The 20,816-nt window shown below is 26.6% G+C and overlaps 1 protein-coding gene across 1 annotated transcript; it reads left to right on the top strand.

The window, feature by feature from the left end:
- Window positions 1-9,852: 9,852 nt before the first annotated feature.
- LOC8258887 (probable purine permease 4) lies at window positions 9,853-11,280 on the top strand. The gene has a single exon (XM_002533945.3). It carries the CDS (start codon window positions 9,975-9,977, stop codon window positions 11,085-11,087), a length of 1,113 nt encoding a protein of 370 aa, XP_002533991.2. The 5' UTR covers window positions 9,853-9,974; the 3' UTR covers window positions 11,088-11,280.
- Window positions 11,281-20,816: the final 9,536 nt, after the last annotated feature.

The following is a 20,816-nucleotide window of genomic DNA, read 5'->3' as shown; positions in this document are numbered from 1 at the left end:
AGTTGAGGAAACATGTAAAAACCTCATTTTTGCCTTTTAGTAAATAAACCCAAGTAAGTCGAGAATAATCGTCAATAAAAGTGACAAAATAGCGGAAATGATTATGAGATGTAATGGGAGCGGGTCCCCAAACATCAGAGTGGATTAAATCAAATAATTTTTCTGATTTGGTAGACGATGATGGAAAAGGTAATCTAGTATGCTTTGAAAATTTGCAAACATCACAACAGCTTGAATCTATTTGAAGTTGGAAAATTTTTTTCAAAATTTTGTCGGACGGATGCCCAAACCGCCTATGCATCAATAAGCCTTGGTTAGAGGAACTGGTGGTGGTCAGACACTGACTAGGAGTGGTGAGATAGTATAGGCCATTTTGAAGGTAACCTTCACCAATCGTCTTCCCGGTGAGTCTGTCCTGAAAGATTACAGTAGATGGTGAGAAAATAACATTGCAATTTAAAGTTTTGGTGATTTGACAAACAGATAATAAATTAGATTTAAAAGTAGGCAAAAGAAGAATATTTGGTACTGTTTTATTAAATAATTTAGATGAGCCAAAACCAGAGATTTCAGCTCGATTTCCATTAGCAACAATCACATGTTGGGAAAAAATTATGTAATTTGGTCGGATCCCAGGTCATGTGATCCGTTGCACCGGAATCAATAATCCAAGTAGAGTATTTATTTGTAATGGGTCATGATACCAAACCCGACTTCGGAATTCCGAGGTCAGAAGAGACCGTCGAGAAATTATTTGTGAAGTTTGAGAATTTTCGGTTTGATGAATTTCTGGCCGGGCCGCGGGTCGGATCCGGGTTGGCCCAGAGGCTGTTGGGCCACGGGTGGGCCCATGACCTCTGGCTGGGCTGGTCCGGATTGTTACGGCCGGGTCGATCAAATGTAGCTGTGTCGGGTCGGGTTGGAAGGTCCGACCCGCTAGCTACATCTGATCCAGTAAACATGCCGAAATTTTTAGGTTTCGACATGTTTACTCCTATGCCGCCAAACCTTTCTCCCTTCCTCTCTTCTCTATCCCGCTGGTTGCCTTCTCTTCCTCGCTCGCCTCTGCTGTGATTCGGCCTGAGGTGAGGATGGAGATGCCAACACCGATCGGACGTGTGACCCTACTTTTTGCAGTGGTCACACCGCTCGACGTGAGTCGGCATCCTCCTGCCTCGAGCCGTTTTGCGTGAGTACGTAGCGAAAGCTTTCCCTTCTCTGTCCTGTGTCGTCGTTCCCATGGTGACCCGTCTCGTTTCCTCTTGTTGTATGAGGGCGATGACAGTGTCGAGCCGAGGGAGGTTGTGAGATAGCAAGATCTGGGACCGAAGAGCTTCATAGGTGGAATCGAGACCACCCAGGTACGTGAAAACTAAGTCTTGTTCTGCCCTCTTCCTCGCTTCTTGGCGAGGTGGGATGTAACTCTGAAGTTCCTCCCACCGAGTCAATACCTCAGTTGCGTAGGTTGAGCTAGACTTAGTCCCTTGTTTGATGTGGGCTAGTTCTTGTTTCAAATTAAAAATATGTGCGAAATTCTGTTCTTGGCCGTATAGATTTTTCATTTTTGCCCATACTGCCTGTGATGATGCCAGAAGCATACACAGTCTGGCAATCTGAGGCTCCATCGTGTTTGTTAGCAAGGACATGATCAAATGGTCAGTGGCCTGCCATTCTTCGATGGCTTCCAGTTCTTCCTTCGTTGGTTGGTTTGGATTCTTTACTTGGCACCGCTAGGGTTCCTGTTATGAACCCTAGCTTCTTCCTAGCCACTAAGGCCGATGTATACCGACCATTCAAGTAGTTCTGATTGCCTCTTAACTCAATGTTTGTGAGTTTTGTGAGGTCGCCGTGAGACATGATGAAAATTTTTTTTTGATCTTACTGGGTAGATGATGACAGGATTAATCCTGCTCTGATACCATGTGACAAATTTTGAATATGAATGCTGAGATGTTTATTGATCAATGATGTGTAATTGTATTGTTTCTGTATTCTAAATTACAAGATGAGTATGAATTCTGTTATATACAACATGTGTGTAACGGTCCTATTGCTAATTTCCAACGTTAACTTCCTGTTAGGAAGAGGTAGAAGCAGCCTTTTCCCTTAGGGGAGAAGTGTTGCTCCTTCTTTCCTAGCTAGGCCTGTGATGATCCAGAAGTCTGAGGCCAATGCCCATCAGTCAAAGACCGTCAGTCCTTATATATGGTCTTTGCCTGATGTGCTTTGCCATTGTGGTATGATCTGGTTCTTCAACAAACAAGTGCTTCAATATTGAACAAAGTCATTCCTAAATCACACGAAATAGAGCGAGAGCAAAACTAGAAATGTTAGAGTATGATTTGTTTTCAATTACAAAAAAATAAATATAATTTTGATTTAAGATTAGATGTTTGAAGGATTTGGGGAACAAAAGAAAGAGAGCAGAGAGAGAAACATGAAATGTTTATAAAATCTACTAATTTCTATAATTTAAAGACAATGAATGGAAGATGAGTAGAGAGAAGTTTATGAAAGATCACTTAAAACTAATTTTCTTATTTTTCTCACTTAAAAATGTTATTGTTAAAAAAATTATTTTGAGGTTTAATTATTGAAAGATCTCTAAATTTTGTACCTTTTAACAAATTTAGTTTCTTTATTTATCACTAAATTAGACGTTTACTTGTACGTTGCACATCCGTTATTATTATTTTGATTATAAAATAAAATTAAAAGATATAAAATTAATAAGATTTTTAATATTTAATATTAATTTATAATATTTTAAAAATATTAAACTAATTATTTTTAAGTATTTTTAATTTTTAAAAATTTTAAATTTTATTAATGTAATAGTATAAAAATTATTTTACAATTATTTATTAATTATTTTTAGTATTATATAAATTAATACTATCAATACAACTGATATTATTATTTTTTAAAATTAAAAATTTATTATATAATCAAAAATTAATTTATTATTAAATATAATTTAAGATGTTATTTTTTAGAAATAATTAAAAAATTAATTTATTAGTTAATATAATATTAAAATATAATTAATATGTTATATCTTAAGATAGAATTAATATCATTATCCTGATTAGAAAACTATTTATTAGTTATAATATCATAATATATATATATATATATATATATATAGGATTAAAGTCAGTGTTTAATTAGAAACGTAACTTATTAATCAATAAATTAAATAAATAAATTATAAAATTATATATAAGCTTGAATCCATATGTCAAAAATAAATAAATATGTTAAAATAAAATTAAGCACGTATATTAAAAAATTTAAATTTTAAAATATATATATAAATATTGAATAAATACTTTTTATTTATTTTTTATGTAGGGTCAAATCACTACATGAGTCAAAGTTACACCAGAAAAGAATTATGCTGAAAAACATTATAAATTTGAAAAAAAAAAATTATAAAAATTGAAATTAGTTAAAATTGTTAAGAATTATAAAAATTGATAATTTATCCGTGTCAAATTTTATATATATAAAAGCTCCTAAAAGAATTACAACATCCACCCCTTCAAATTATAGTGATCCAAAGGAACACTATGATATCAATATTTGCAAAAGACATCGCACTCTTAAAAAGATTATCTTAGGATTTTTTTTATTTTTTTTTCTCTCGAAGTCTCAGACCTTCAGATGATTTAAATACCAATAAATATAATTACTTTATATTATTTTCTATTTTTTAATTAGATGAAATTTGAACTTTTACATCACAAACAGGCTGATCTTATCTTATCACTAAACTATAACATTAAAATAATTTATTTTGCAATTCATGCATCTAATTAAGTTTTACCTCTTAATTAATTCAAATAAATTCAAGCTAACTCAATCACTAAAGAAATTAGAAACTAATGCTATATATATAAATTAATATTATCATTGGTATGGAGATGGCTTAACTCAGGCATTCTGATTTATCTTGTTTTTGGAATTAGATGTGTGAAAGCAAGCTTGCAATTTGTCCTCTATTCCACAAAGTAGATTTTCCTTTTCTTTTAAAACTATTTCTTATGTCTTTCATAACTATTTTTAGTGCTACTGCGGTCGTTTTTAATTATGATTATGATAAACTACAAAGTTGGAATTTAGAAGCATGGAAACAGAAGGTAATAGGTAGATTTTTTTATTTTTATTTATTTATTTTTTAATTTTTGTATAGTAAAAATCCAATTGAAATCTGCAACTATGCTTATATCATTGCTAAGGGTTGATTAGATGAGCTAGCTTCCATTACCAAGGAAAGAGGAGATGGAAGTGGTTTGTCTTTGTTAAAAACTATGTACAAAGGATAATTATGACTTGAGATTAGTTGAATAGGCAAAATTGATTGTCTTTTCCTTGTGGATTCCTTATAAAGTTGATAATTTTCATTTAACTAGAGGGATGACCTTTTTTAATTATAAATAAAAGAAAAAAAGATTTAAATTTGAAATTTTATTTAAATTGAAATATATATCTACAGCAAGTCTTGTTTAACATTTTATTACATCGTGTTGAAGTAAATATTGTAAGTTTATGTAGCTCGATTAGCGCAGGTCCCACATGCAAATGTATTTATTAGTTTAACCCTTATTTTTAAATATTTTTGAAATTTATTTTTAAATAATATCAAACTAATGGAAAGAAGGATACTTTTACAATCACTCAAGGAGAAATATATTTTTTTATCATTTGAACTAAAAAGAGTTTAACCTTTACATCTATAAATCCAATAATAATATGTACTTAAGATATATAGTAAATAATGATTAGAATAACAAATTACCCAAAGTAAGCTCATGACATTATGCAATTTGACAAGTAAGCATTACATTTATAATAATTAAGCCAGACAAGTAGACATCTCTCTTTCTTTCTTGTCTTTTTAATTTTTCCTTTTTTTTCTTTTTTCAATTTTATAATGTGATTTTACCAATGATATAATTTAAGTATTATTTAAGAAAAGCATAAATACATGAAAAATAATAAATATTTTATCTTTTTTATTTGTCCTTGTTCTTGTCCATTTCACTTAAGCTTTTTACTCATCAAGAAGTTAAAAAGGACAAGACACCAATAATAATAAAAAGGTCAACCAAAACTAAAAGTAAGTTCTCCATTTTAATTACTATAAAATTGTGGAATAATGATTGTTAATTATTCCCATTTTGTATTAAATACAAATGACAAAGAAATCGTTAAAGCACATCCGAATGATTTGGAATCCACTCATGGTAATGAAAATGACTTAAGAACTTGCACGTGTGAAATCATAATAAGGCCACCAAAAGCTCCAAATAATTGAATGATCTTAGCAAACTCGTTATTGATTACCTTCCTTCCTTTACAAATAATTATAAATCTAACCTGGATTAACTAAGCTAAACAAACCTCAACATTTTGAGTACCAACTAGACATTTTAAACCCCTTGAACCGGTCTTTACCTTGAGATATGATGATGGTGGTGCTTAAGAAATCTCATAATTAAGCTAACCTTCTGCTTTATTTCCTTGGAAAAGAAATCAAAAAAGAAAGCGTCGGATATGATTGTATGATCATTAGGACCTGAAAAGAGTACATAAGGGTCCAAAGAATGTCATAAAGAGCACAGCATAAATGTAATAAAATAGGAAAATTGGAGTAGCTACAGCAAGGACGAATTAACTGTGGGCATGGTGGACGGATCTTATTCGTCCGGCAAAAGCCCTAGACGTCAACTGGTTTCTTTATGATAAAGTGGTAATCAAAAGGAATGCAGAGAGGACGATTTGTTTGTCAGATATTCTACCATTGCCATTGCCATTTCTAGTGCTATTTCTCAGTGTTCATACCCTTCCTGTTAATAAAAATTTAAAAAGAAAAAAGAAAGAGGCTCTTTTGCTTTTGTTTTCCTTTACCAAGAAGCAACGCAGATAACTCATTTTGGTACTATTTGGCATCTTTCAAGCTACGGTTTGCCGATTTCCTCAACTAATTTGTATATAAATATATATATAACAAACCTTGAAGATTGATAATTAGCCAGATTTGTTCTTCCTTTTCTTTTTCTTTTTCTTCTTATTACAAATGAAGGAAGGAACTTAGAATTTTAAATTCTGTTCAAGTTAAAATATGTATTTTAATGCCGGGTTAACTTCGTAGATGCAATTTTTTTCATTTTGTTAATCCCTTGCAGTTCAAAGCGAGATATTAGATCATAAAAGATTGATACTAAATCTTTTGGTCTCGATACGGATTCATCCATCAATAACCTACTGAAGAAATGAATTTAGCGTATTAATATATTTGAGTTTTGATCATTTGGTTAATATAATATCTTTATTTTTAATATAATTTAATAAATATCTAAATTTGTTCTTTTATAATATTTAAATACTTTTTTATATATGCTTCATTTAACATATCCATATATACTACATATAGGAGTTTAAATATCATCAAAAAATATAATTCAAGTATCATATTTAGATTAATTCAGAAATTAAAAATATGAAAAAGGCTATAAAGACCGAGTTCAAGTATTGGTTAAATTAAGTTCAAAATTAAAATATTAAAATAGTAAAATGACCAGAGTTGACATGTTTAAATACGCATTTTGCTAAAAAAATAATTGATAATTACACCGCATAACACTGAAAAAGATACCGATTTAACGATAAAATATAGCTACCACAGCAGTGTAATCTCTATATATAAACCACTTAGCAACCATTTTGCTAGTACTTGGTTTTTTTTTTTTTTACTTGCCAATAATTTTGAAAGCATGTAAACTATAGAAAGATGGAACAATTTGTATTTGGATTCTTATAAATATATATTGGATGGGGTTTTGGCAAGTTTACATTGAGTGAAAGGGATGTGAGGATGGTTTGATGCAATAGTGTGGGAATGATCCATTCCTTTCGCAATCTTCCTAAATAATATGGGGGTGCTGCCGCTACTCATTATCCCTTTGGCCCATATTTCTCGTTTTTGGCAGAACCCCTTACTATCGCTAGCTTATGTCTTTTCTTTCTTTCTTCTTTTTAATCATATCCTTTCTTTTATTCTTTGAAAATTTAATTAATAATAAATAAATAAATAATAAAAATTTATATCTAAATTATTCAATCGTCTTAATATAATTCTTTTAACTTATAATTTAGTAATGCCTTTCATTTTATGATATTTTTAAAATTATAAGTCAAATTTTTAATTTTAAACTTCATTCAAAATATATTAATCAAATGTTAATGTTTCAAGTCTACTATACATCTATAAATAATGATTTAAATCTCAATAATTGATTTCATATCCATAAAGGGAACTAAAAGCTCCATAAAAGAATTATAACAATAAATAAAAAGAACAAATCGATAGAAAATATTTTAATATAATAAAAATTATTGATTTAAAAAATATTCAGTAAAATCTTGATAAAAAATAATAAAAGAAGCAAATAATAAAGACAAACGGCAACGACTTTTATGTTTCTTTTAAATAGTAATAAATCTTTGTTTTATTGAAATTTTGAAGTAAGAATTGCACTACAAAATGCGGCAACTCGAGCAATGGCTCAATAATATTGTCTACAATTATCCGAGAAGAAAGCCACTAGCCACCATATATATTCAAGAAAACAACAAACAATGAACTCATAGGCCTTCCTTTCTGCCTTCTCTTATCCTCTTACCATTTTACATACATATCCTCTTAATATAGCCTATATATACATTAATTTTTAGAACTAAATCTTTTTTTTTACATCCATATTTAATTTTTAATACATATAATTATTGTCTTGATATGTTTACTTACTTTCAACACATAGGATTTAAATTTATGTATAATTTTATAATTTTTTTATTAATTTATTGATTAATAAATAACATTCTTAATTAAACACTCATTCTAATCCTAAAAAATAACATATTAATAAAAAATTAGTTTCCTAATTAGATAATGATTAGTTTTCTAATTAGATAATGATTATTCTAAAAAATAGCATTATTAATTATATTTTAATATTATATGAGCTAATAAATTGATTTTTAATTTAGATAATAATTCTAACTATAAAAATAATATTTTTAAATATTATATTTACTAATAAATTTTAATTCTAAAAATAGTAATATCAATTATATTGATAGTATTAATTTATATAATATTATAATTAATAAATAAATATATTAAAAATTATTTTTATTTTATTGTACCAATAAAAATTAAAAACATTTAAAAATAGTTAGTTTGCTATTATTTTTTAAAATATTATAAATTAATATTAAATATTAAAAATTTATTAAATTGCATCTATAAACTTGATTCTAAAATCGAAATAAAAATAACGGTCGTATAATGCACGGATAAACGACTAGTATATATTAATTTATGAGACCTAAATTTTTTTAATATGTATACTTAATTTTCGACACATAAAATTTTAATTTTGACATGTGTACTTACTTTTGACATATGGGATTCAAGATTATATGTAATTTTATAGTTTTTTTATTAATTTATCGATTTATAAGTTACATACCTAATTAGACACTAACTCTAATTCTAAGAAATAAGATAATAATACCAATTCTATCCTAAAAAAAGTATATTAATTATATTTAATATTATATTAACTAATAAATTAGTTTTGTAATTAGACAATAATTCTAATTCTAAATAATAATACATTAAAATAGTAATATCAATTATATTGATATATTAATTTATATAATATTAAAATTAATTAATAAATAATTTCTAGAATAATTCTTGCATTAATAAAAAAATTTAAATTTTAAAAAATTAAAAATATATAAAAATAATTAGTTTGCTATTATTTTTAAGATATTATAAATTTTATTAAATTTATCAACTTGATTTTATAATCAAAATAATAAATGTCTATTGTGCAATGCACGGATAAACGACTGGTTATTATCTTTAATCCACGTATGTATAAGAAACTTCTACCATGATAAAATAATTAATTATTCCTTCTATAGATATTATTAAAATTTATTACACCTATTTGAATATAAAAATAAAATAAAAAAGTTAATATCGCATTGAATATATAAAAATGATAGATGATTTAAATTTTTTAATTCAAAAAAAAAATCAATTAGTATGAAATTGGGAATAAGTGACTAGCACCCCCAACCTTTATTTTTCTAGTTCAAAATGTAATTGTGGGAATTTGTTAACAAAATAATAAAGGGCAGTAAAACAAAGAGAAATTAGTTGAAGAGGCATGATTTGTAAGAAATTAAAAAAATAAAATAAAAAGAAAGGCACTAACATTGGTGACCATTGGATGCTCTTATTAAAATCATATAAACATAAAATCTAAAAGGTCCCACAAGTTTACGGCACAAAATGTAAAGATGTTAGATTAGAATCTTGTTCATAAAACAAACAATGCGTCTCTTCAATTTCAACTCCTTTTTTCAATGGATTTATTATTATTTGCATAAGCCCCACTTCTGAAAACAAGGCATTCACCTGTTTCTTGAATATCACTTTTCTATCATTTTTTTAAGAGAAAAAGCTTGAAATTGCTATTTTATTTTATGGGTACTTTTTGCTTATTTAGTTGAATATATTAGTACTCGATGATATATGATTTTATTTACTATATGCTCTATAATTAAAAATTAATAAATATAACTGTAGTAAATAATAAATAATACTTATATTATTATGCAATTAATTTTGTTTATAAATAAATATATAGATAAAATTAATAATACCTAACCATGTAAATTTTGTCTCAAACACAAAAATTAATTACGTTTAATAAATATTTATAAAATAGTTTCTTTTCTCAAATTTCAAGGGAGCAATACCAAACGTGCCCTCAGTCTCTCAAAAGGCAAATCCGACCCTCGCTCTCCATAACACTATAAACCCATCCTAAGAGCTAGCAATAGCAATTTCAACACAAGGTTTATCACCACAGTCTACTCCAGTGATCATGAGCAATCCAAGTACCCAATTCCAAGGAGAAGAGCAAAAGGCTAAGAACACTAGCAGCTTGCTTCTTTTGGTGATCAACTATTCATTTCTCTTTGTGGGTTCAATCTCTTCTAGCTTGCTATCCAAATTCTACTTTAACCACAGAGGTTCGAGTAGATGGGTATCTACATGGGTTCAGTCAGCTGGTTTTCCTCTTCTTTTCTTCCCCATTTTCCTCCCTTACTATCTCTTCAAATGCACTGAGAGGAGACCCTTTGATCGCTTCACTCCTAGAATGCTAATCTTATCAATCTTGATTGGCTTCATGTTAGGCCTAAACAACCTTCTCTTCTCATGGGGCAATTCTTATCTTCCTGTATCAACTTCATCTCTCCTACTGTCATCTCAGCTTGTTTTCAATCTCATTCTTTCTGTCATCATTGTCAAACAAAAGATCACTTTCCAAAATCTTAATTGTGTAATTCTTTTAACTCTAAGCTCAGTCCTTCTAGCATTTGGTTCGCGTCATGACAGACCTCAAGGCTTAACTCCTGATAAATACTTTATAGGGTTCTTTTCGACTGTAGGAGCCGGGTTGCTATTTGCCCTATATCTACCAGTCATGGAGAAGATATACAAGAACGTTTGCTGTTATGAAATGGTGATAGAAATGCAGATGGTGATGGAAATTGCGGCCACCGCATTAGCCACCATCGGGATGGCATCGGACGGTGGATTTTCAGAGATGAAGAGGGAGAGCCAAGTTGTGTTTGACAGAGGAGAAAAGTGGTATTGGATTACAGTGTTTGGAAATATAATCACATGGCAACTGTGCTTCATGGGGACTGCAGGGATGGTTTTCTTGACATCATCACTAACAGGAGGGATATGCATGACTGCCCTTTTGGCCATGAACGTGTTAGGAGGTGTTTTGGTGTATGGAGAAGAGTTTGGTGGGGTGAAAGTGGTGTCCACTTTGCTCTGTGGCTGGGGTTTTTGTTCTTATGTGTATGGTATGCATCTTAAAATGAAAGATGATCAAAAAGAGAAAGAGAAGGAAAAGGAGAAGACAAAGGAGAATAAAAATCTTGGGATGGAGATGGTTCATGTAGCATCTGCAAATATGGTTTGATGGTTATCATTAATGCTTTCTTCTTTTCTTTTTTCTTTTTTTTGTTCTTTTAGAAAATGGGTGCTCTTATTATCATCAAAATTAGATACTATAGTGACATTTAGAAGGGTTGAGGTTGATATCATCTCCAATATGCAAAATCAACACCATTTCCATTATCATGTAAAATTAATTCTCTATCATTAGAAGTCTATCTTAATTCTCCTATAATAATAATTATTATTATATAGATTTATTCTCTATCATTAAATCTCTAGTTGAAAAGGAGTGGAAGGATTATATCATCATTCATTATGTGTATTTACCACAATTTGAGCCTACTTTGCTCAATATATAAAATAAGCATGAGACCCATAATTTTATTTTTTTTGACTTTGCTGTATACAAAGGAAACTCAACTTTTATTCGTCGTCAACCATTACCAAGTAAAGATTAGAAAAAGCTAGTGATCTATTATTATAAGAACGAAGTTAATTTGAGCTAAGTTTTTAATTCAAAACTGAATCTCTTCCTTCTTATCTCTAATAAAAAAATATTAGAGGAGCTGAAAAGTAATTAAGCCTCCACCTCAGTCCTACTAGAGTTTGAGTTTGTTGGATGTAATAATCTTTGATAGTAATACTTAAATTAGGTCAATCTCTTAATTATTACCCATTACCCAATCTAATCCAGAACGTACCAAAGTACAGTGGAAGATTAGTCATCTTCACAAAAGAACATTGGAGAATGGAAATAGTACTGACTAATTATTTCTTGTGATTGAAAGAAAGTCATTATGGAAGAAGAAGAAGAAGAAGAAAATTGAAAAAAGAATAGCATGATTAATTAGAAGCATGTGCATACACAATAATCTTACTAATATAATTGTGCTTCCAAATTAATGATTTCAATTGGTATCACTTTGTTTACATGAAAAGCATTTCTCATTGGTTTTCTAGAGTTTCTCCACTTTGAAGAAATCAAATCATGAAAATTACTAGTGCCCAAGTTTAGATAACTACTAGCATTTCTCATTTTTCCTATCAAGCTTTTCACTCCTTGTTTTTTGTTTGTTTTCTTTTTAAAAATAAAAAACCCTACATAAGGTACTATTCACCATTAGAGATTTAATAAAACCAAATAGCCTCTTTAAATCAAATAAAAATTGGATGATAGAAGTACCCTTTCTACAATATTATCATCTCCACTAGTCCTAGATCGGATTTTTCTTTTTTTTCTAGGGATAATTTCCTGTGGCCCTTGTCATCGGAAGCTCATCCCCATCTGTATAATACTGGATATTAAGTTCTACTTGCAAATCCACTTCTAGAAAATCTTTCATATCCCATAAAATGATACTGAATTTTATAGTTTTTGACGTTCAAAAACATGGTGGAAATATTTTGTAAAGTCATAACTTAGTTCTTGAATTTGTTTTCTTAAAGAAGATTAATGTTTTATCTAAGTGGTAAATTATAATGGAGTTATAAACAAGCTTTTCATATTTTACACTACATGTCATGATGAATTTTAACCAAATTCTAGTAATAATAACAAAATAAAAAAAAAAATTGACCCAGAAATGAGAATTTCATAAATAGATGACCATATTAATAATAATAATGATACTCATAATGTTATTACCAATATTTCCCCATTTTTGGCAATGAACCAAACCCAAGATAAAAGAGATTATATATGCTTACAGTTTCTGTTTTATAAACAAACAGAAGTTAGTGGCAAAGCCATTAACAATTGACTTTCTTTTTCTATAACAAATAATAAAAAAGAAAATTCAGCATTAACAATTGAAATAGATATGAAGTAAAGCATGCAATCACAGAAAGTACATTTTCCTTTTGGGCATCTTTTCTTTTTCTTTTGTCTTAGAGCTCTCTCTTCTATCTAAAACTAATGATATTTAATTAGTTTTTAAACTATTGATCATGCATTGTTGGGCATCAAGATGGATCTTGATTACTTTGTCTTCCCCTACTAATTCCCTTTATTCAATTATAATCAAGCTCTTGACATGCTACTTTTACTTGTTTAAATTTTTTAATACTACTTTTAATGCTAATGGCGGGTCTCTTTTTATATAAATGATGATAAACTTGTAGCCATTTTTTTTTTCTTCTTTTGTTTTATCATTGGTATTGGAATTAGTTTTAAATTAAGCATGAAATCAAAAGAGGAGAGGCAGATCGCCCTTTTTCTTTCAGTTTAATCAAATCCAAGTATCCAACCCTCCTTTTTTTATTTATTTTAATCATTCCTAATGATGATTACATAAGCTTCCTCTACCAATAGCTTTATATAAATATATATATATATATATTAAAAGTGTTGTTTTATTAAAATAAAGAAGGAAAGAGGGCGATCATTAGTAGCGACTCCTCCTAGGCATGAATATATGAATTGTTTTCCATTGTGAAATGTTTATAACACCGTAATTAATTTAGATCGAGCCCAAAACCGTCACTGCAGTACAACCTCTAAGCCAAGTAGAGAGACCCAACAAAAAATGAGGTTCTGGGTTCTTCTTAAAAATATCCTCCAAAAAACTGTCCTATAAGATTAGAACGGAGAAGTGGCATTTTGGGTGTAAGTAGAGGAAAAAATTACATTTATTGCAAGTACTAAAATTTCGGTTTCAGTTGCACATAAGGAAGAGTGTTTGATTGCTAAAGAATACAAAAATATATAAATTCATAAGGTCTTAAATAGTTAATTTAGTGATGATTCAACTTAAGTTAGATAAAATATAGATTATAACCTTTTATCTCCGTTCTATTTCAACATTTAATAGCCATCTATCACTTTTTGGCAGCAACATTTTTTTGTTGTCATTCCTAGTAAAATGGTGTTGCCAATTATCAACTTAATTCCTAATAATTTAATTACTCTTTTATTTTTACCACTTTTATAGAAGAATAACTTAACACTCATTTTTTTTATGAAAAAGAAAGTCATTATTTTCATAATAGAAAAATCATAAAAATGTAAAAAATATATTAATATTTATTTATTAAAATTAATTAATATAAAAAAATCATTGCTAATATAAAAATGATTGAAAGGGGCAAAAAATAAATTTTAATAAAAACAAAAAATAGAGAAAAAAGAAAGGTTTGCTAAAATTATTTCATTATAAATATATTATTTTTTATTTGAGACGAGAATAAAAGCGGTTGTTGGAGATATAAAATATTTTTAAGTTTCATTTAACAGCTTAAATTTTTGGACAAATTAATTCTTCAACATAAGATTAGAATATTGGAAGCTTTAAAATTTATATTTTAACCAATCTCATGTTATTAATAAAATATTTAAATTCATGATAAAATAGGTATATGTACTTGTCCTCCCTTTAAATTCAAGACATTCATGTATAAAATGTATTAGAGATATAAAATTATTTTTGAAAGAAATAAAATTATTATTTAATATTATTAACTATTTTTTTCATTAAAAAATAAAAAACAAAAAGTGAAATTAATTTGATTGTCCCTAAATATTTAATACTTATTTTTCTTTTTCTTCTCTTATTTGCATGTAGCATTAGCATATAATATAGAAATATATATATATATATATATATACACATGGTACGAAAATAAGGAAAGCAAAATAAAAAAATAAAAATAGAAAGAAAAGAAAAGAAGAGGCAGGTGTGTAGGAGAAGCATAGTGGATGGTTCCAATTCGTCCGGCTAAAGCCCGAGACAATGGAATTGCGATTACTTTCTTTTTTAATGAATAAGTGGTGGTGGCTAAGAAAGACGAATCCTTGTCAGATATTCTGCTATGGCTATGCCTATGATATTGCTATCAGCTCTTTCCTTTCTGTAAAGTTGTTGCCTTTGTTTTTTTGTTTTTTTTTTTTATTTTTGCTTTTCCAAGAAGCAAGATTTTGACAAGGGCTCTTTTATATGATGATTATTCTTATCTAGTAAAACTTGGCAACAACAAACAATAACTTATTCTATTGACTCAACTCTGTCCTATTTTGTGTACACCTATTTTGTACTATTTGGAATCATTCAACTAACAAGGTGCCTATTATCCTCTTTATTTGTTTAAAAGAAGAAGAAAAACAAAAGGGTTACAAATTGTAAATGAAAAAAAGTACTATTAAGATCCTTTATCTTGTAATTCAAAATCTCTCCAACAAGTGATTTTTCAGGTAATGGTAATTGCGTCTTGTATTTTTATATTCATTTTCAAATTTAGCACGTAATTATTATTATTATTATTTCTTTAATATTAGTAATATATTTTAACATTAATTTTAATTTAACTTTTAATAAAATTACCAGCTAAAATAATATGGCTATTTTAGCAACAAAAAAAAAAAAACCAAATCAGCATTAGAGTTTTATACTTTAAAGAAATTTTGTCTTACCAATCCTGCTTGAAAATATAGAAATTTAAGACTTAAAAACTTTTACCTGTCCTATTCAAAATACTTTTATTTTCTTATCACCAGAATTATAAACATGGTAAATTTAAAAAGGTAAAAGTTGAATTAAATTAATGTCAAAAGTAAAATTTAAAAAATACTAAATTTGAAAATAAATGTAAAGTACATAATTTATTTGGCAATTAAACCTTATTTTTAAAATAGAAAGTAGATGTACAATTTTAAAAATTGAAAATTAATGAAAATAATGAAGCTTGAAAAATGAATTGAGTATAAATATATAAATGAGTAATTATCTTTAACTTGAATTTACATTTCAGTTTATTTAAAACATCTACAAATATAGACACATATATATAAATATATATTAATATCCCTTAAATTTATACACATTATCAGTCTATACATTATAAGTAATAAAAAAAAATTAATGCATATTAAATAGGAAAAATTATGCAAACATCCATGAATTGTAAAAAGGAAAATGCCATGGATGCACATCCCTCGCTAAAAATGGGTTTGTTGAACCCTAAAATTTAAGGATGGAAAATGTTTTAGCGGAAAGATTACTAAACTCTAATATTTAACGACTACATTCCGTTCGAAGCAACTAGTCTGATCAATACAATCAATAAGTAGTAGTTAATTGTCAGTAACTGATAATTGATGCCTGATAATTGGTAGTTGATAACTGATATATTGAACTGTGTGGTAAAAGTTTACTAATAACTGTTATTAGTATATTAAATGACTATTGAGAGCATAATTTTACTTTTAAATATAATTTATTTTATTATATTATTTTTAATTATACTATGTAATAAAAATAACTTATAATAATTAAAAATCTTATAGTCAATTTTATTTAGCTCAATTGTATTTGTTATTAAAAATATTTATAAAACTTTTTTTAAAAGTAGTAATTTAAATTTAAATTCCCTTATAAAATTTTCTAATTTTAAATATCATAGTTATAAATATCATAATTGTTTAACTATTAAATATGATTCTAAGATAATAATAATTATTGTGAATTGTAAAAAATTAATTATATGAGATTAATTTAAAGTAAATTAATATTAATAAATCTTAATAAGAATAATATTGTCCACATAAATAAATAAATAAATAAAAGTTAAATCAGCTATCAACTCATAAGGAAAAGCTTTAACTGATACAATCGGCAGCTAATTGCAACTAAAGCAGTTATCAATTGTTGATTCTTAAGTCTTTGCTAAAAATTTAATATAGTTGTTCAGTGAAAAACAAGTATGAGCCAATAAAAAATAAACTATAAAATAGAGCTGATACAATCGGCAGCTAATTGAGACTAAATTACTATCAGCTGCTACGAGCGGTTGATTCTTAAATATTTATCATATTAATATAATTATTTATAAAAAAAAACGAGTATCAGTTACACAAAACCTATCAACTAAAAGTCCTCAAAAAACTTTCTTCTCCCTCCTCATCTTCCAACCAGTTTCCACCGTCATTACTCTCACACCCTCTGCTCTTTCTTTATCCCCATTTCATTTCCTTTCTCCATTTATTTTTTGCATTCCATTTCATTTCACAGGATTGTTAAGGTAAGGAAGTAACCAACTGTTTACTGTTTTTCCCTCAAATTTCGATCATATATTTTCTGCATTTCATGTATCTCTCTCTCTCAGCCAATTCTTTTATGGATTTATTGATAATGACAGGAAGATCAACAGGAAGGAAGGCAGCAACACAAGCGAAAGAGATCCTCTGTAAGAAAAAGAAAATGTAATTATTCTTTTGTTTTAAGAGAAAAACAAATTGTTGATCGTATAGGTTATCCGGCAAAAGATGGACCTCATCAGATAGACTTACAATTGGAACTAAAAAACAAAAAGAAAAAAGAGGCTATTTGCTTTGGATTACTGAACCATTTTAACTATGCAAATTGACAAAAATTGATTTGTGATTGTTCACAATGTGATTAATACAGTAAAGTGCTTATGCAACAAGTCAGACCAAACACTTAATTGAAATTGACCCATACAATAGGTATATTAGAATGACTATCTTTCCCTGGCATGGAAATAATATGCTTAATCTTAGTCGACATATTTTCTTTTTAGCTACAGCTGATCATCTTTTAAATTAGTTGCAATCCCATCTTTTTTTTATTTATATATTTTTAATTTTTTATTGTTATTAAAATTTTCTATTTTTTTCTTTTATCGAATTTTTATTTCTTTTATAGATATTTTGATTATATCCTTTACGTGATTCGACTATTACTTTATGGATGTATTCATAGAATTTCGTTGAGCTACGGCGTCAACAGTGAGATTTTTTTATTATTAATGTTCTTACAATTGGACTCATTTAAAAAGTAAAAAGTGGATCTATAGTTTAAATTAGCCACTGAGTAGAGCACGCCGATTGCTTGAGCTGTAAATTAAAATTGCTCTCTTGACGCAATTGAAAAATATAAACATAAATTCTTACTATTCAATTGAGGTTTTTCTTTTATATTTCTTAATTGTAGTGTTCTTTATTTTTAATTGTAGTGTTCTTTATTTTTAATTTTGATCAAATTATATTTTTTATTTTTTAATGAATGAAAAATTCATTATTTACATTAAAAAAGAAAAAGAGGATTTTAAGTTTATTTTTTAATCGTTAGCTGCTTTATTAGAAAGTATTTATCCTGTGATAACTGAGGCACTCTAAACTGTAATAAAATCAAAACGCAAAATATATAGTTACAATTCCTCCATTTATTATGATCCTATACAAATTATCCAAAATATATAGTTACAAAATTTTTAGTATATAAAAACAACCTAATCTCATAGTACTATGAAATTAGAATTAAATTTTTACAACAAATATTTTAATTCAAAATTAAAACTTAGCACTTTAAAAATTGATAGATAATAATATAATATCATTATATTTGTCAATCATAATTAAAATATTTATCTTCAATGTATGAGCTTGTATTTTTATATATACAAAAACTTTTCAAGTTAATAAAATTACATATTGCAAATACCAACTATTTATACTACCACAAACCTTATAGACGATAATATAATTATTAAGTACTGGAAGTTATATATTTCCTTAAAATAAGAGGAAATTATTTATCTTTTTTATATATGCATTTTCAATAATTTTGTATGGAGAATACAAAAAAATCAAAGAAAATACAATTTAATTTTAGATTTAAAAGTTGTAATATTAAAAAAAATTTAGAAAGGAAATGTAATTAAAAAGAAAATTAAAGGACAAAATATTTTTATCTGTGCATGTTGTACACATAGAAAAAGATTTAAGAAATTAAAAATAAAAACTATGTTTTGATAGAGAATAATGTGATTTTGTAAAGTGATATAATTATCTTTTAAACTTAAACTAATTTGATTTTTTCTTGGCATTAACAATTTATAGTTTGGTCTTAACACTCTCACAAATAAAATTACTAGTCATTTATTCGTACATTGCATTGCATGACTGTTATTATTACATAATTATAAAATCAAGTTTATAATAAAATCTAATAGAATTTTTAATATTTATTGAGCATATTTTAAATATAAAAACAAATTAGATATTGTTAATTTTTCTTCTTAAATTTTTTAATATTTTATGATTTTATTAGTGCACTAATATAAAATTATTCTAAAAATATTATTAATTAATTCTAATATTATATAAATTTATACCATTGATATAATTCTATGTGTCAAAGAAAGAGACACATACCAAAAAAATTTAGGCCTCAGAGAGTTTATATATATATATATATATATATATATATATATATATATATATATATACTAGACGTTTACTCGTGTGTTGTACAGTTGTTATTTTTATTTTAATTATGAAATCAAGTCGATAGATAAAATTGAATTTAATTTTTAATATTTAATATTAATTTATAAAATTAAAAATATAATAGCAAACTAACTATTTTTAAATTTTCTTAATTTTTAAAATTCTAAAATTTTATTAATGATATAATATAGAAATTATTTATTAATTAATATTAATATTGTATAAATTAATATATCAATTTAATTGATATTGCTATTTTTAAAATTATAATTTTATTATATAATTAAAAATAAATTGAATATAATATTAAAAATATTATTTAAGATATTATTTTCTGGAATTAGAATTATTATCTAATTACAAAACAAATTTATTAATTGATATAATATTAAAATATAATTAATATTTATTTCTTAGGATAGTATTAGTATTATTAATTGATTAAGAAAATATTTATTAGTTAATATAATATTAAAATATAATTACTATGTTATTTTTTAGGATTAAAGTGAGTAATTAATTAGGAATGTAACTTATGAATCAAAAATTAATAGAAAAAACTATAAAATGATATATAAGCTTGAATCTCATGTGTTAAAAATAAATACATATGTTAAAACAAAAAAATTATGTATTAAAAATTAAGTATATACGTCAAAAAAATTTAAGTCTCAATAATTAATATATAAATGATGTTGTTAGAGGATGCGTACAGATTGTAATTTGGTTATCCAATTATTGTTGGACTTATAGATTTTAAGTAGAAAATATACCTATTTTATTGAGGTATGTTTATTTTATAAGAAAAATCTATTGAGATTTAGATTTTAAGAGATAAAAAATATTAATATAATATAAAATTAATAACTAAGCATGTAAGACTTACTATATATATAATCATAGAATTTGTTAGTTGTCTTTTTCAAAGAAAAAAGAAGTTACTAAATTATTCATTATGGAATAATAATAGTAACAGATAAGTTACCCATCCAATAAGAAGTATTTAAATTTGAACCTATTTAAAAAATAAATATATGATTTAAGAATATAACTTCATTATTTATATCCATTCTAAATCTAGTTAGTACTACTCTCATACCCTTTAAACACCTATTTACATAAATAAATTTAGGTAACAAAATAAATATCCACTTACAATCATTTAATTTTAAATTTGGATTGCATAGCAATCATTTAATTTTAATTTGTTTCATAGAAGTCAATTTTAATTTGGATTGCTTAATGATCACTTTAGTCTGGATTTTAATTTGTTTCATGTCTCTATCAACATCAAATTTAGGGTATTTAATATTTATCTTTCTATTCATACAATTTTTTTTATCTTTATTATATTTCTCACTTTGCTCGGCACCTTCATTTAGAATTATTTGCCTTTACTACTGCTACCTTCATTTAGAATAATCTTGAATTAATGAATTTTAAAAAGAAAAATTACTTAAAAGGTAAGTTTTGATGTCGTAATTTAATGGCCTATTGCATAAATAAGCC

This window comes from Ricinus communis, chromosome 4 (assembly GCF_019578655.1).
Source record: "Ricinus communis isolate WT05 ecotype wild-type chromosome 4, ASM1957865v1, whole genome shotgun sequence".
NCBI lineage: Eukaryota > Viridiplantae > Streptophyta > Magnoliopsida > Malpighiales > Euphorbiaceae > Ricinus > Ricinus communis.
Note: the sequence above shows the minus strand (reverse complement) of the source record. Positions and strands in the feature narration are given on the sequence as shown.